The following is an 18,273-nucleotide window of genomic DNA, read 5'->3' as shown; positions in this document are numbered from 1 at the left end:
CTGGAAGTAATTGAGAATTATGACATGAGTCACCGTTGGCGGTCTACTAGCATGGCTGCGGCAACGGTCAGGAGGGACCAGGAGTAAGGCTCCCCTGTCTACTGGTATGGGCAGGGCCGGATTTAGATGAAAAGAGGTCCTAGGCTATTCCAATTATGAGACCCTTTCACCTCCCATTTTTAAGTTGGTAAATTACACGAGGGATAATAAAACAGACCCGATGAGCCAAACTCGGTGATTTTAATCAATACATTTTTATGTTTGTTTATGAGTCATATGCATAGAATTTCTCCTTATTTTCGGGTCGCTGTAAGGGGAGAATGTTAGGTATATGAGGGAGAGGAATGAAGAGGATTTTTTGATAGAATGAAAGGGTGTTGGCCTTATTGGGAATTGAAAAGGAGAGTCCATGAAGGGAGGAGAGACTGACAGAATACTTCTCCATGCAAACTTATCTCAATCGCTGGCCATGGTGGCGGCTGGGTAAGGTCCTCGCCTGGTAAATAGAAGGTCGCGGGATCGAACCCCGCCTGGGTAGGTTTCCCTTATGCAGGGCTTGGTTTTTCGTGTATGTATAATAGTTGAACATGTTGAATACCCCGATATAAAATGGCAAATAGGAGCAGTATTTAGTGGTTTTGGAACAAAAAAAAATTTAAGTTGCAATAATAGGGAACGGAAGTAGGGCGTGGAAGAGGGGGCACGTGCCGCGGTCGGCAGATTTTAAGTGGTGGCAAAGTTTGAAAAAAAATGTTATTTAATTTTCCAATTTAAATTTTTAACAAAAAGAATCGATCATTAAAAAACAATATTTATAAAATTTCTTAATAGCAAATATGCGGTGTGTAAGTTCAACTACCGCAAATCAAAAAAATAGGTTACGGATGTATTACATTTTAGCGGTGGGGAGGGAGAGAGTGAGGAGGACCTGGGGGAGGGGGAAAGACGGCACACTGATATTTGCCCCTGACAAAACTCCATGCTCCGGCCCTGAACGTCATCAAAACAGGCTCAACGACCTACCCTATGCAGCAGTTTCATGGTCCGCATCGTCCGCATGATGTGTGGAATTCTCTGGGAAATCTCCCTCCTTCTTTGAGCGACCCCTCCTCACCTTAAACGAAGCATGTAAGGTCACACTTCCGGTCTCCACCCAGCCACCTTTTTCGGTGACGCGGATGGGATGCGCCAGGAGGAATCTCAAAGAGAGAAAGGAGAAAGAAGAAAGAGAGAGTGACGGGGAGGAGTGGGGTGGGAGAAAGGAAGATGGCGACGTCGCGCACGTGTCCGGATTCGACGTTCGTGTCTCCGAGGATACGGACGTTAGACTGGCGAGACGTGGGTTTTTAAAAATTCCGTGGGCGCCGCATCCCTGTCCCGCTAGATGTGGAGTAATGCGACGGGTGTCCAACCGAGGTGTCGTGAAAGCTTCTCTTTGGTTGGAAAGGAATAGGAGAGGAATTGACACGATAGGAATTATAGTGGATGGGGTCCGCGTAAGTGCTTTGCACGTGAAACTTTAATTTTACGGATTCGCTGACCATGCACGATATTGTGATTAAAACTTCTTCCTTTGGGTTAGTTCCACAAGAGGATCACTCACGAAGAAACAAGTTATGAGGATTTTTAACCCGTGTTTTGACACTTAACCATCTTGTTACGGTTGTCGTCCTCCCTTGAAAATGAGAAAACCCATACCCTACAACCCTACCGTTACTTCCTTCAAAACTAAAATTAATCTTCTGAAGTCTTAAATGATTAATATTACTTATGCATTCAGGCTTAACTATATGAAATATTTCCAGGATGGAATATGAAATAATAAAATTATTAGGTTCACTAGTATATATTTGAAAAAGTCGGATCTAGGTTTTTAAACATAATTACCTATCGATGTAACTATGCTATGAAACCCGGGTTGTGCTTGTTGAAATATATATTAGTGAATCTAACGAAGTTTATTCATTTTTCATAAATAATTAATCTTCTAGTTTCTCAAACATCCTCTAAATTATTTTTTGAATCTTCTGAACTTTTAAAATTTATTTCATAAATCTATCGAAATTAAGCTTTTATGTTGCATTCAATAGATAGCCCCAACTGTAAAAGTAGAGAAAATATTCCACATTATTTTAATCGAGTAAAAACGGGAAAATATAAAATATCGTTTTTTATCTGTACTTTAACAATTATATTTACAGCATGCTTCAGTTGTCGTCCTCCATTGAAATAAGTGTTGCGGGTCTCCTGAGATAGCATGTCTAGGTGCGCTATTAAGTTATCGCATGCATGCTTCTGGAGCTAGTCTGCTTGCATAAGACGTGATACGAAGTTCTTCATCGAAGATGGTAGCAGAGTAAGCTACCGAAACGTCAAATAACTTGGATATAAACCCGAGCAGGCCTGCTATGTGAATGAATGTTGAAATACTAAGTAACCTAGGGAAAGGAATATCTTACTCTTTACCCTGAATGATGGGTATGAAGAAAGTGAGTGGTGAATGAATTTTAGCAGAATATTGCTGCAAAAAGTTTATTTTGCATGGTGGAAGATTCAAATCATTAATATAGATGTGTGATGGCAATTAGAGGGTAAAGCTCAGAATTGTAAGCCTCGGCTCAAATCTGGGTTTAAATAACCCACCGTAAAATTTTTACGATGTGGATTTACGCTGGCAAGAATTCCGTTGTAAATCGTTGGTGATCCAAGGAAATGAATTACTAACCATTTACCCTGAATAAGGGGTGTGGCAAAAGTATTTAGTTACCATTATTGGAGCACCAGAATACCTGGGTACGAGGGGGGATTCAGCCCATGAAGGTGGTTCCTTCCACATCTTTCCTTTCTCTCAGACTATTAGGATACTGTCTAGTACTAAATTCCATGTCATCTTCTAATTACCTGGCTAATACTATAAAATCCTTGATCCTTCAATGCTGCAACTCAAATGCATATTCATTTACTCCACCGGCTCCACTAGATATAATGAATACCTCTACGAATGAAATAGCAATAATTCGGGTACCGCAGAAAATATTTCGGAATACAAATTTGTAACGCGTAAATCAGCAACTTGGTTTCCATTCAAACATTTATGTCTTTGGTACGTGGCATTATGGTGCAACTTCCTTGCTGTTGAGCTGGGTACTACTAAACGCATGTTTTAAGCGGAGGCAACGAGTAATCATGTGTGTACTATTGGGAGTACTCTCATATTTATTTGAGTATATTTCTAATAAAAGTGGAAAAAGTATCACATTCAGAAACGATTGTCGGGATTTCAACCTTCTGTCATGCTCCATGGCTGCTAACGTATACGAACCTTCAATTCTAATGATTACCTTATAGGGAGTGCGCTAATTGGCTCACAGTCTCCTCCTTTCTAATATACCTACCCTGAGTACAACGTATAAATGTTTTTTCAAACATTAAGGCTATTTTATTAACATTAGTGTTGAAATTTGTACGGTTCAAATCTTCATGGAAGCCCCGGAATTGCTAACTTTGATGGCCTCGGTGGCGGCGGGGCAACGTCCTCGCCTGCAAAACAAGAGGTCGCGGGTTCGAGTCCCGCCTGGGTAGGTTTCCTCTGTCCAGGGCATGGTTGTTAGAGTACATTTACTTGTTAATAAGTAGTTGAATACCCCCATGTAAAATGGCCGATATGGGCTGTACTCATGGGCGTCACTTTGTGGAAGTCTATTATGCCAAGAAAAAAAGTACCAAGTTTATTTTTTCTTAGTAACTTTAGGTCATCTGATTCCTTGGCGGAAATACCCAGAATTATCTTCCAAGCATCCTTCCCGCGACTACGCTGGATATTATTGACCTTGCAATCGGAATTTATAAGTGGCAAGAGGGTTGAATCGGCGAAAATACTTATGTTAAATACAATTGGCGTCATTATTAAGGATTCGTGATATATTTCTATCAGATTTCGTAAGTTAATTTACCATGGCATTATAGCGAGGTCCAAGTAGCGCATTAGTTTATGGCAGAACTTAGGATCCATTTGCTTCAAATATGTCATTAAAATAATAGTATCACTGCTATACAACGAAAACCCTCCCATATAACTGAGTATATGGAGCTAGAATGATCATTTGAAAAAAGCATACGGATATATCGGCATGAAAACTTGACATTTGACAGTCCTCCTTAAATATACCGGCTAGAAACGGCCTTGGCACGTAAAGTGAATATCCAAAATGACTCCACGGGTACCAGAAAAGACCTTCAGCTTTGGAGATTAGCGATAGCTTTTATGAAGATAAGAAATTGAAGCTTTCCCAAATATTTTTCAGGCACTTGAATCTTTTGAGTTCACAAGCCTTGATTGATATATAAAAAATGTGTCGCGGAAAACTTTGTAGAATCCCACAATCAGTGAGAAGAATTTCCTTAGGTTCAGCAGATGGGCGAAATGACGCATTCATGCGACAATTCGAAAAGAATCTCTTATACTGTCCTAGGTTAAACTTCGTTGGTCGCATGCAAGTAGCTATGATCCTACGATGTCTGTAAGACTAATAAGTGTCAGTTAAAAAATTGAATTACCCATAAGAAGGTATGTGGAAATGGAATCTTTTGATGCTAAAAATAGCATTGAAATTGCAATGCACTGGTGTTTGCAGCGAATAGTAGGCGAAGGCCGTGTGGTGCGCTGTACACCATAATTGGTCCGAAAAGGGAATTTCCATTACACAAAAATACATGAAAAATATTATGATGGTGAAGTGCTGGGAAAGTTGATTAATAAGGTATAAGGTATCCAACAATGAAAGCTTTGATCCTATAATGTGAGTGATAAAATTTAAAATAGCGGTCAAAGTGAAATTTAGATGAATATGCTCTGAATTGAACTGGAAATCGACTAATTATTTTTATTGTCTCTGGGAATATTCTTATAAATTACATTTTAGCCAATTAGCATCTCCACCCAATTTTGTAGAAATCAGAGTAGTGTCTTGGAGTCAATGATTCGTGATAGGATTAAAATTAGGCAAATATTAATCAATTACAAGGTACTAAGGCCGTTTCCTGAGAGTTGGAATATAATGGATTGGAACTTTGCGTATAATTTTGTGAGGTACAGCCATTGAGTGAAACTTCATCCAAATAATCTCCCCAAATATTTATTTTCTGACCGCAGCCTATTCTTAAAATTGTTTTCCAGCCAATTAATACTAGTGCACTGGCACGCAAGAATTGATAGTAAAGTCAATGCTCTCTCAAACTTTCGCGTTTTTAAGGGCAGTGAATCGAGTTGAGAATATTTCTTACCATTGATATCTCATACTATGCCTGTAGTAAACAAAATTTTGTGACCGTTTTCGTTGAAGTGTTTTATACATTTTTCCTAAGATACTTCGTCTGTTTGTTTGTTTTATCGAGAGTATATTGTGATTGATTTATAACCCACTTCCCTTTTTCGAATCGGCTTGAAGTTTTGCACACTCTTTTTCTTCTGATGACAATACGGTATTCAATAATCAGAATTGTGTTACATTTGAAATTGTGTTCCATTGTGAATCAATTAATTTAGTAACTGAATTTACATTTGGAAGAATAGCTTTAAATTTTCTTAATAGATAGCGATAATTATAATTTTCCGGCGAAAATGTCTGTAAAAGTTCTAGTTTAATCGATGACATGATTCACTACTATAAAGTAACAAATAAAAATAAAATGAAATAAAGATTAAAATAAGTATGAACTGAAATAAAAAGTAAAAAATAAGGTTTTATCATTCAGAGATTTAAGCGTGGGTGCTGATAAAGTTAAGATATTAATATTGCGTGCCAATCCTTACTCACCTATCAGGCTCTTCTACACACATTTTTAACAAACCTAATCAGCTCACGCACTTATTAACCGAGTGATGAATATCTCATTAAAAACTCTGACAAAAAAGCTGGATATTATATCATTGTAAGCGTGTATAACGCATCACTTCCGCTCGATCTTTCTGATTTCTTGACGTGGTAGTACTTACTTCAAAATTACGCTATCAGCATGGCAATTGTAGGGTACATAGAACACGCCTTCGTTAATTTTAAATTGAAAATTCAACCTCAGTATTCTCTCTGAAGTTTTGAAAAATATTCGGGGTTTAGGTGTACGTTGAAATGGGTCTACTCCAATAATTTGGAAACTCTCGAAAATTGAACTAAATATTATTTATAATAATTTTGCTTAAGGGGTTTTTAGCGTAGGTGTCAAAATGCGTAAAATGTCAAACAAAATGAAAACAAATGAGATTCTAAAATGTCGATGACGATAGAAGATTTAAAAAAGCATTTCGACAGTGCTATTTAAAGGAGCCAGTTCCATTTTAAGGTGTCGGAAAATGAAACTTTAGGGTATATCTAACACGCCTTCGCTAATGTAGAGTGAATGTTTAACTTCAGACTTTTCTCTGTGGCTCAGTTAAATATTCGAGGTGTGGGTATTTATTGACACTGGTCTAATCTAAAAATAAAAAAAAACTTTGGAACTTGTCACCCAGCGCCGTCCTCGGTGGCGGCGGGTATAGTCCTCGCCTGTCAAACCGAAGGCCGCGAGTTCGACTCCCGCCTGGGTAGGTTGCCAGTATCCAGGGAATTGACGTTTGTGGTTGCCCATTGTTATTGGTTGTATCCCCCGACGTAAAGGCTTAATAGATTTAAAGCTTAAAGGCTTTCGGGGTGATGATTATAAATAAAGGAAGATTATGGCAGAAGTCGTAAACTGATAATTCATTTGGAAATCGAAAAAAGAATACCAGCGGTGTCGAGAAATGCGTCCTCTTAATTTTAGTTGTCTGAGTTGTTCATAAATCTACCAGTCAGTCTGTCAATAGGTATTTGTTGACACGGATGTACACAAAAAATGTGAAAACTCTCGAAAATATCTAGATAACGGCAAAAGCTTTAAACAAAGGTACGTATAACGGTATACAGCGCACGCCTTCATTATTTTAAATTGAGAATTCAACCTCAGAATTTTCTGTGAGTTTCAGTCAAATATTCGAGGCGTGGGCATTTTCTACTCTAAAAGTTTGAGATTTTTCGAAAGTTTCAAGATTATGGCAGAAGCTTAAAACAAGCAATCCGCTAATATATCGTGACAATATACGATCGGACGAACGCGAGAAATTCTTTCCCATAATTGTAGTAGTTTTAAACAGTTCGTAAATCTATCAGGCAGACAGTCAGTAGGTATTTAATGACAGTGGTCTTCTCGTAAAAAATTGAAATATCTCGAAAATTCTAAATTGACGGGAGAAGCTCAAGACAAGAAATTCGCTAGTAAATCGAGACAATATGCGACCGGGCGAACGCTACGAATGCTTCCTCTTAATTTTAGTAGTTTTAAGCTGTTCGTAAATGTATCTTAGTAATGTAATATCTCTTAGTCACGACGCTCACCTAATGTGTTTCCATGCACATGAAGTTATGGAAGCTCGATCACATTAGAAATCAAAGTTACAGCATGTCTCTCCTTGCGCGTATCGGACACGTATGCACCCGTGCGACCCGCGACAGGCGACCACGCCAAAATGTCTTCTTCCGACCCGTACTTCCTCCCCCAGGACGAACCCAGTCCGCGTGTCAGGCTGTAGTGCTTGTATTTGAGACGAGGGGGGGGGGAGGGGGAATCGTCTCCTCAGAGCGTCCAGGGCCCGTGTCCAAGACACGTCTGTGCTCAACCTCGAGAAAGCGACCAGGGGCTTGTTTCAAAACGGCCCCCGGAGTGGGGAGACAGTCCTCAAAACATGTATAAAAGAGACGTCTAGCAGGTTGACAGTCATCACTCAACTAACGGTCAACAGTGCTCTACCGTCCTAGGATCGTCTTCACACAGACAGTCATGGATCTCTCGAAAGTGGCGCTGGTGAGTACATGTCAATCTGCAAGTCATAGGGACCCTATGCATAGTAAGCCTTGGGTGACGTTCCATTACTTAGGGCAGGACGATGTTTTTTTATTAGAGTAATTAGGCCCATATTACAGAAATTGGGGAATTATCTTTGATTTTGCTTATCAATTGAAATCGCTGAATTGTACTTTCAACGAAGAAATGTTTTCATGAAAGTAATTAGGCTCACATATAGATAAAACATCTAATTATGTTTTAATTTAGTAGTCATTTAAACCTGTAGGATAATGCTTTGCTAATTCGATTCTCTTGTTGTCAAATTTGCGGAATTCAGGTATAATGGCAGAATTAAGAACTTATAAGGGTTTCCATGTTCTTATTTCTGTCGACCGCCTTACTATGGTAGAATGAATTCAACGTTTGATTTTTAAGCTAAAATTTCATTTGATTTCTCTCCGCGAACACAAATTATTCCGTATAATGATCAATACCTGTTTTCTCTATGGATAATGACTTCAAGGTAAGAATAATTTCTTTTTTCCCTCTGGTGTTGATAAATACCAGGCCTTTTATTGGCGACTTTGTCGGAAGAGTAATAATATGGTAGACTCGCAACTCAAAAATTTTCTGACATTTAGCATTCCTTGAAATAAAATTAGTAGGAATAAAAGAAAAGACAATAATTTATTTCTTCTGATTTATTCTGATTTTAAATGAGTTCTTTCGACGAGTAAGTTAAGCCAAAGTCTCACATGTATTCTTACTGAGTATTATTAAATGGACTTTACTTAGAACTGGGTGTGTATTCATTTATAATGACTGCCTCTGTTAATTAAGATCTCTCTCTACCTCTAGCTACGAATCCCCAAATAGTATCGTGCTCTTTCGAGGTCACGACAATATAGCTGCTCCATCAGTTTTATAGCCAACTTACCCCATTGCTGTTATCTGTAACACTACATCGACCCATTACATTTTACTTCCGTTTTATGTACGTTTGGTTAGGTTAAATATAATAGAAAAACTGTCAGATAACGGAGTGAATAGAATTAATTATGAAACGGAAAATGGAATGAGTATGTACATAATATAATATATTGTGTGATGGAGGACAGATAATTTGAATTTATAATCTTTTCCACTCTTGATTCATGCAGGCTAAAGGAAATTAATTTATACAGGAACAGGTGAAAAAGGGAATTAAAAAATCAATTAAAAAGACACTCTATATTCTCTCATGCGAATTTATACCTTCTTCTTAATTAACAAGTTGTAAATGATTAGGGGTAATGAAAGGAACGAAATGGGTTTTCTTTTCGGATCGTGATATTAGTAATTCAGTCATTAGCCATTACAAGCTTGAGTGCTTGGGAGATATTCCGTGTTGCTTACTGTATTGGGGAAAATACGACTGCCAAACAACTCAACATGCCTCACCCATCCTCCACAGGTGAATTACACGGCCCTCAGGCAGACTGGGCGTTCACTGAAACAAGGGCTTCGCACACGAACGCTGCTTCTACCAAAATTTATGCGTGCGGTCCCGTGACAACTAACTATCAAGGGAACTGAGGAAGTTAAATGCGTTCGTTTTAAATTTCCACGCGCGACTCCGGAGTCTTGTAACAGCCTCGTAATGACACGCCCTCCAGTGCCATTAACCTTTCGAGCGCTTCAAAAGCACTCTTGTTATCTCTGACCGCCCTCAACCGTATTCACCTTTTGACGCAGCAGAGGAGGCGAGTAAATCCACACCCTTGGCTTGGGTATTCGGTCTTCCTTCACATTCATCTTCCGTTCTTTTCCTCAGGTCGCTCTTTCCCGTAAGTAGGATGAGCCCTTCCATGCTCGTCTCATATCTCCTCCCACTTCGAAGTGAACAGGTGTTGACTCACTTGAAGTATGCTGTAAAAAATCAATTCTCGTCTCAAGTTCAAATGAGAAAGTATTAGTTTTACGATGACTTTTTCTGCTTGATTTCTGGGACTTCTTTGTTCAACAAACACTTTCCTTCCACAGTTAAATCAGTGGTTTGGTGTTCTTTCCCAAATTTATTTCCTTGGTACGACACATTTCAACACATCGGCATCATCATCAGGTACCTCCCTACTATCCGGTAACAGGCGGTATTAAGGAAATATATTTGTGAAACTAAACCCATTTACTGTTTCATTTGCGAAATGAATCTTCCACGCTGATCCCATTGAGCTGTTTTCATCTCTGTCTGATTTAACATTATGGTGATACTTATTCTTCTGTCTTCTTCTCTGTCTTCTGTCAAATACACTTCATAAATCTTAGACATTTTTACTCCAAACCTATGCAAAATATATTTTATAGAAATTTAATATACGTTTAAATGTACACCTTAAATTTTCCTATTGTACCAGTACTTAATCGGCAATTATTGCGGCAATATACTTAATTCCCTTGCATACTTTTCTAATTTCTTATATTCACAGAAATTTATCGTATCTCAACTAAACCTATGCCACAGCTAACTATGGGAGGCAACGTTCCTTGACCGCGTGATTTAGAGTGCTGTGATTGTTGTTTGGTGCGTAAGGCTAATTGCCATGGTAATTCAATGACTGAGTAGTCCAACTCATCGTTTTTTCATTTTAATTATTTTTTTAATGTAAAAATGGTATGTCCACGGTCATTATTCCCCGCTCTGGCCAGGTGCCTTGCCTCAGTTGGAAATTATTAAAATAAATTATTTCTGAGGGTAAAAATGTTCTTCTTGGAGCATGGAATGGAAACCTTTGTATTCAGGAGTCCAGTTTTGTACCCAGTAGGCCAAGCCACCAGCATAGACTATAGGTAAGGATTTGAGAACGGATTTTTCCGTGATGTACGATGAAATTCTTCATTTTCGGTTACTGCCGCGTCGGTTTTTGTGGCGAAGACCACAGTTTCTCCGGAAATACTGCCAGCCACAGCAACAGACGCAGTAGTAACCAAATCGGAAGAATTTCAATGAGTAAGGTGATTTTACGATTAGAACCAACAATTGATTAAAAAGAAACAATTACTAGTGGGACCGAGCCATCATAAAATTACAATTGCCATTTAATTCTGCTCCAGATAAATATATCGGAATTTCAATCCATCTAGGGCCAAGGTACTACATGCATAGCGCCCAGGTATATCCTGCAAAAACTTTTCTATTTTTTTTCTCACATAACTTCTGATGCAAGAAAACTGGAGGCTCACACAGTTTAGTGTCATTTGATTAATCTCTACTATCTCTACACTAACTAAATTGAAGAGACCAGTGGAGTCGATCACCGCTGTATTTTTCCCGTCCCTCTATCGGCTATCTCCGCCCCTTTCCCTATCATACAAACCTTTCACCCGGCCTCCGTCCTACCTCACTCCCTGTTTTGATTGCCGGAGCTACGTTGCTTCTTTCCTCGGGTCGCCGTTAGTCTTCTTCGACACCATCCGAAGGCTTGTTCACCTTATCCTCTGAAGAACACGGCCGTAAATTCCTTACCACGATTTACTGCATCTTTCTTAAAATAATTTCGAGCTTGTTCTCTTCTAAAACCACAAGTATCACTTAAATAATTATCAGGAACGAATTGATTCAAGCATCTGTAACATGTCGAAGCGATACTTATGTCAATAGGCTTTGATAGGCTATTAACTTACGACCATGATGACCGCCTTGTGTTTTTCTCGATTCTTATGGTTCCTGTAGTGGAAAACTATGCTTGGAAGTTTAGTTTCCTAGATGATAATTATTTTTTCCATCCTCAGTGCTTTGCGATTTTTTTGTTTTGTTTACCTGAAAATAATGGACTTAAGGTTATACTTTGAAAAAAAGACAAGGGATCGCATTAAATACGACACATCTAAGCATTATGATGGACAATCTTAATTACATTCAACACGTTTATAATATGAGGCGTGTCGATTTTCTTTTTCACGTCATTAAGGGGAATAACTTCATTTAATCTAGGCAAACTGAAATATACTTGTAATATATTCATATCTACGATGGCGAAATGAAAAGGGTCAGTGTTATAGTCTGTAAAAAATATCATATGAGACTGAAGGTACCGATTAGTAAAACATTGTAGGCTTATGAGCGTTTACAGATTTAAATAAAAGGGTCCATTCTTAGTTTTGGAATATGCATAGCGTTCAATAACTTGTGTAGCTATGGCCTTGGTATATCAATTTTTAAAAACGTATTTTTGCAATGTGTGAAGTATTCTTATTGAATTAAATTTTTTTATAGTCTGTAAAAATATTGTGTAGCCGGTATCACCGTTAGAAAAGAGCAGTCAAATATCTCTGTGGCCAATATATATACTTATTGCCAATTTTACATACCTTGGTCATAAAATTAGTGCTCCATCTCGAATGATTCGGAAAGATTTACCACTGGGTAATTATCAGGAAGTTGTAATTATTTTTATTTTTAATTTCAGATGCTTCTGGGTATCCTGGTAGCTCTATTTCACTCTGGTGAATCGCTTTTCTTCAAGAAAAAGTAAGTGTCCCTTTATTCATAATGCTTTATTAGTGCCTTAAAGCATGCCGAGTTTAAGTTAACGGTTTTTTTCTTAATCGATTTCAATCACCCCCGAAAATATCACAATGAGGCCTTACATCGGGGATTTCAATAACTAGCAATTTATGATGTTCCAACCAAGGATGAAGTTCGCTATGAAAAAATATGTGGCTTAGCTGGGATTCGAATCCGGATATCCCAATTGCTGATCAGATGTACCAGCCAATTACACCATCGAGCCATCTTCAGAGAGATCCGGGTTCGAATTCCAGCTAAGTCAAATATTATTCCATGGCAAACTTCATTCTTGGTGAATAAAAATTTGCACACGTGCGCGTGACTGCGTGCAAAGTCACATCCATGCACTGGATAATGGGCAACCTATCCTGGCGGGTCTCGAGCCAGCGACCTTCGGTATGGTAGGCGAGGATTTAACCCCGCCTCCACCGAGGCCGGCAAAAAATAATGAGTTGAATATTCCGCGACGGGCTATCTAGCGATTTGATCGATGGATTTTTCTTCCTTATAGGAAAACCCACTAAAATCGCTGGCACATTAATTGCGTAAGCTTGGTTTAGATAATAGTAGGGCCCTCTTCGCTTCTATAGCGTTGAGGTGTCGTTCCCTCGTCCCGTCCCTTCCTTCCCCTTCCTTTCCCAGAGGCGTCGACGTGCTCCTATTGCGGCGGCGCCTCTTTCCTTTTCCCCTCCTTTCCTCCCCCTCCCCGGGTGATCGGGCGTATAAGCCACGGGCTTGGTTCCCGGCCCCGGTGTGTTGTATCCTCGAAGGGCTCCCCTGAGCCCTCATACATTCCGCGACGGGCACCCGAACTCAAAGATTTCACTATTACGGCAGCACACGTTCTCCATTTGGCCGTTGCACATGTAGTTAATTCAATATGAAGTTTTTTATTGAGTTAATAGATTAGACTTTCTTCCGGTGAATGGCTGGCGTAAATAGCTCTCGTGTTTCCTTCCTGTTGACGATGCAAAAAAAATTCATCGAAACGTCGGCAGCCATGGAAATAGAGGTGATTACCCGGATGAAATTCAGAGAAGAATTTAATGCCACCATTCGCCGGAAAAAAGTAAAGTCCGACATTTCGATGAATATTTAACGACAAATGGACAATCATACACATCCAAGCTCTGGATAGGGGCAACCTATTAGGGTGTCCAGAAATCGGCAAAACCTGGAGCATAGGGAGTTATGCGTAAATTTTAAGTCCCTGGTATTATGCATGGATTATTCATAAATGTTTGCTCCAATCGGGATTTTCAAAATCTATTATTTCAAAATAATTTCACATAAAATTTTGCCAGTTCAACACCCATTTTTTGCAACAAAATATGCTTGTTGTAATTTGAAGAGCAGTGGCTTAGTAGAATTTTTACAGCCGTAACGAAACGTGGCATGTAAGACAAGACAAAAAATCGAAATATTAAGCACTCTTGACTTTAGTATGATTAAAAAACACGAATAATAGAATACCAGGCGCTGGCTAAAATTTCTATTACCAAGTGTGAGTCTTTAAATTAGGAACGTAAAATAATACATAATTGTTATATTATTTAAAATTGTTGAAGTGATTTCGGCTGTTTTAAAAGTATTATCTCTCCCAGTAATCACGTAAGGTTAACCTGGAATGTGTAAAATTAATCTGGTAAACCTGAAATTATGCATTAATTTTCTGTTTTGATTGGTTGGACACCCTGTCGATCCATCGTCAACGGCCCTGATGACGATTTTTATTGAGTATCTTGCAGTAGTGTGATGGCAAAATTAGCAGTGCCGGAACACACTTTCCTTAAATTTTTTACAAGTGAAATATTACTCTCTGTCTTGTATGATGCGAGTTACGATGTGGTGGAAATTCTTAATATTAAAAAAATTGGACATTTCAGTATTTCCACTGAGTTTTATTTTGACACTACGCGGAGTGGAAATATTGTAATACCCAATTTTACTAATTACTCTCTGTGTTTCAATTATTTAAGCAAATACATAATAAACAAACCGAAAAAAATTATTTTGCAGCGAATGTATGTATGAGAAATTTTGAGGCGCCAAAATAGGTAAAAGTGTCATTGACTAATATGTCTTTTCTTAACCAGTACCGGAACGGCGGCGTCCTGGCTCGTTCCGCCACTATGACACCTCTGGTTTCTTGGGTTATACTTTCCACATAATCCATCTCACTGTGCTTTCCAGGGTGATTGTTCATCACGTCCACGCTGACCCGCATCCACACCCGATCTACTACAAGCCGTGGGAGAAGAAGGTGCCGTGGGTTGAGGAGGAAATCTACCACGCCCCACCCCCCGACTGGCACCACCCCTGGTGGTAAGAAGGGTGAAGCTCCGCTGCCAATGACAGGGTTCCTCAACCATTCGCCCTACACCTTTCCTGTCACCTCCACTCATTCTCGGATTGCAGAGAAGAGACTGTACCATCACACACAACGTATCCTTAACAAATCATGAAGATCAAGCCGAAACTAAAATGAGGGGTGAATATCCCTGAGAGCCACAGTTCCAGTGCCTGATAACTTTCATCGCAGCGTCTGAAGTTCGTCATGGTTTTGCGAATCACATAATCTCCATAATCTGAGTACCTCACGGTTCTGTGAACTAAAATGGTTTCCTTTCGGATGTATAGCTCAAACAGGTGGTCGGTGGGAGTGAAACTTTAACCTTGTCTTGGATTCGCCTGTCTTTTATAACGTTTAAGTATTTTTTGGTGTCACAGAGAACAGCCACTTTGAAAATCATTTTGGGAGGTAAAAGTTGAAGAACTAAACAGTTCGGATAAGATTTGATGGGTGGAAGTATGGAAAGAGATAAAGGATTGGAATACACCATCAGAGCGATGAAATGGATTGGATAGCAATTATTTTTTTCACGAACAATTCATCGATTTGGATGAGAAGACTTCAGGAGCCTTTACGCTTTAATGGTCATGCAGCCTGAAGCAACATCATGCAGGTGCCAATGGTTGAATTCTGCTCATGATACTCATGTTCCTGTGCTATGCTCAAGTTTGGTGCACCGGAAAACCTATCGTTGAAAGAAAATGTGTGAACCATGATTGAGTCTTTAAATGACGTTGATGTGTATTAAAAGACTACAAGTGCATCGGCTTGGTGATTGACTTTCATGATTAATGAATTTGTTTTTGTAAATTCAGCCTTTAATTAAGTGCTGTGCTAGCAAACTATTGAATCATTAATTAGAATATGGAGCGATGACCGGAAAATAATCTTAGCTCTTCGGCAGCCATATTTTTTGTTATTTCTAGTTTTTGCAATGATAATACATTTTCAGGAAATTAATTAATATGATGCGAATTTTTTGGGGATAAAAATGCGAAAAGATCCATCCCAAATGACGGATTTGACGAAAACAAGGTTTTTCCATTGGAATATTCGGGTGTATTGTTTTCGAGGTAAATTAATACCTCACGTTTAAATTTTGAGATTGCCACTACGTTTTTGAAAACTTGAAATTACCTTTTGTTATGAATGTCCAAAGAAAATGTATTTTCAAACGTAATAAAAGTTTTGTTCAAAATATGAATCATATGGTTTGAAAACTCATCCATCCTTTTCCCATCTAGTTTGGTAATGAAAACTACGGAATTCCATGATTTCAAAGATTGTTTGATGAAAGTAAAGTCAGCAATCGCTAATCATGCAAACTAACGGGTTTTTTCATCCAATTATAAATACCTGCGTGAAGTACGCAGTTTAAAGCTGTCTTTCTTCCGTGCACTTTGTAACATCTTACAGTATCATGGAATGTGACCATTGTAATGTAGACATGCCTGCAGTTTACGATCTAGGATTTATAACTTAAAGCTTGCGATTGAATCCCTCCTCTAAATATGATTTTTACCTTTCTCCATACATATGAAGACGAGTTTTTGCAAAATAAATATCTTTTGAAAGGAATCAGATTGAACGCAATGAGAATAATGGCTTCATGTATTGAAACGACTGAAATCATTATCAACTACAATTTTGCCATTTCATGTATGCCATTCTGTTCGAAAGCAATTGACTGCATTGTTCATGGCATAACACGGTCATGACGCTTGGAAAAAAATCAGGTTAGCATATTATAATTTTAAGTGGGAGATTTTCCATAGTAATTATGGAAGTCGTGATTAATTATTTATTTCATCTAATATTTTGAGTGAGGAAAATGACAATGTGTAGAAAAGTTCTTTAATCAAGGTTTCATCATTATTTTACAAATTTTTGCTGAAGAAAATGCACAATAAAGATGGATATGTAAAATAAATTTATATCAAAAGTATTTGCCTTAAAATTAATCTTGTCTCATTGATCAATGTATTACTCCACACCAATGTGATATTTTGCTAACCACCTAATGAGTGTTCGGTAGGGGGTGAAGAGGGGCCAAACCCCACGAAATGTTTGGTAGATACGATCTTCAGTGTCTCCTCTCCGAATAAACCCAACAAAAACTTTTCATGGCTAGGTGAAGTGACTGTTGTGAACCCGTATGCATTTAGCTAAATGTGAAGTTGTATGAACCATCAAAAATAAAAGGTGATTTCAAACATAGTATTGTTTACCCGTCCCGTTTACCCTTAAAGGTATTTTTTTTTACCTTGAAAAGGGATAAGAAGTGAAAAAGTCTTTAAAGTAAATTTACAGGTCAAAAGATGTATGGGGATTGAAGGCAATGTTATCTACAGGGCTCCTCACCCAATAAATTTTGACCTTTAAGAACGCGTGGATACCATGGACGTGGAGCAAACTGCTAACTCACTTCTTCCCCCTTCTAAGCGGCACTACTGGTAGATCCTGGGCCACTATCTCGGTGATTCCGAGACGGCATATATAATGGGCCAAATAAGAGGATTACCAGCTGCTTTGAGTCACCTCTATGCAGAGCATATGGCAATGTCTTCACGGATGAGTGGGCATTATATCCAAGGCAATGCGTGGTGAACATAACCTCACATTTCTAATGTTCCCTTGCTGCCTTCGGCAATATCGGCGAATTACTATAAAGGCCGTTTTACACGGGGCACGGAATTGCGCAGGTTAGAGCTGTATTAATTTCTAAAATGGCGTGGAATTGCGCGAATGCATGAACGAAATTAGAACAGGGGCTATTTTGCCGTCTCGCCTTCGCACGTACGTCAGATTGCGCAATTCCGTGTACCGTGTAGAACGGCCTTAAGAGATTTGATCTATGCTATTCTCTCTATGCAAGTTTAAAGAAAAGTCTGTGGTGTAGCCCTTTATGGTGCAGAAACGTGGACACTTAGGAAGGAGGAAGAGAGAGGATTGTAGGCGTTCGAGAAAAGGATGTGAAATGAAATGGAGAAGATGAAGTGGATGGAGAGGAGGAGGAACAACCAAGTGCTGGATTTGGTGGGGGAGGAGAGGCAGCTAATAGATGAGACACAGAGGAGACAGAATGTGTTGATGGAGGGAGTACTGAGCGGGGAGAGAATGTTGAAAACAGTGTCAGAGGGAAGAATGTTAGGTAAACGCGGGAGAGGAAGGATTTGAATAGGATTTTTAGATAGAATGACAGGGAGTAGGCCTTATTGCGAGTTGAAGAGAAGAAGTCTATGAAGAAAGAGGAGGCTGCCAGAATGTTTAGCAAGTACTCTTAGTACCTAGAAAACCTAGTTGCTTAATCGGTAGAATACTTCAATAATAATTCTTTAATATTTCTCTCACCTTCGGATTCCTAAAGGCTGAGGCGGCGATTGTATGTGGTAGGGAGGGCCACTTTTTCCTCATTTTTTGGGAGCTAAGTCAAACCACCAGTGGAATTCGAGCGCATTGTAATACCTTCCATTTTTGGCATTTCTAACGCACAATAGCCGTCATGGATAGAAGTTGA

General features: G+C 38.9%; 1 protein-coding gene across 1 annotated transcript in view; it reads left to right on the top strand.

The window, feature by feature from the left end:
• Positions 1 to 15,960, top strand: part of LOC124158794 — a 39,229-nt gene extending 23,269 nt beyond the window's left edge. Inside the window, exons 8-9 of the mRNA XM_046534111.1 lie at positions 12,303 to 12,364; positions 14,597 to 15,960. Of these exons, the coding sequence (XP_046390067.1) occupies positions 12,303 to 12,343 (41 nt within the window). The 3' untranslated portion in view covers positions 12,344 to 12,364; positions 14,597 to 15,960. The remainder of the gene's footprint in view (positions 1 to 12,302; positions 12,365 to 14,596) is intronic.
• The last annotated feature ends 2,313 nt before the right edge of the window (positions 15,961 to 18,273 follow it).

The sequence above is a fragment of the Ischnura elegans genome, chromosome 5 (genome assembly GCF_921293095.1).
Source record: "Ischnura elegans chromosome 5, ioIscEleg1.1, whole genome shotgun sequence".
NCBI classification, from domain to species: domain Eukaryota; kingdom Metazoa; phylum Arthropoda; class Insecta; order Odonata; family Coenagrionidae; genus Ischnura; species Ischnura elegans.
The sequence above is the reverse complement of the archived record's forward strand: the minus strand, read 5'-3'. Positions and strand labels throughout refer to the sequence as shown.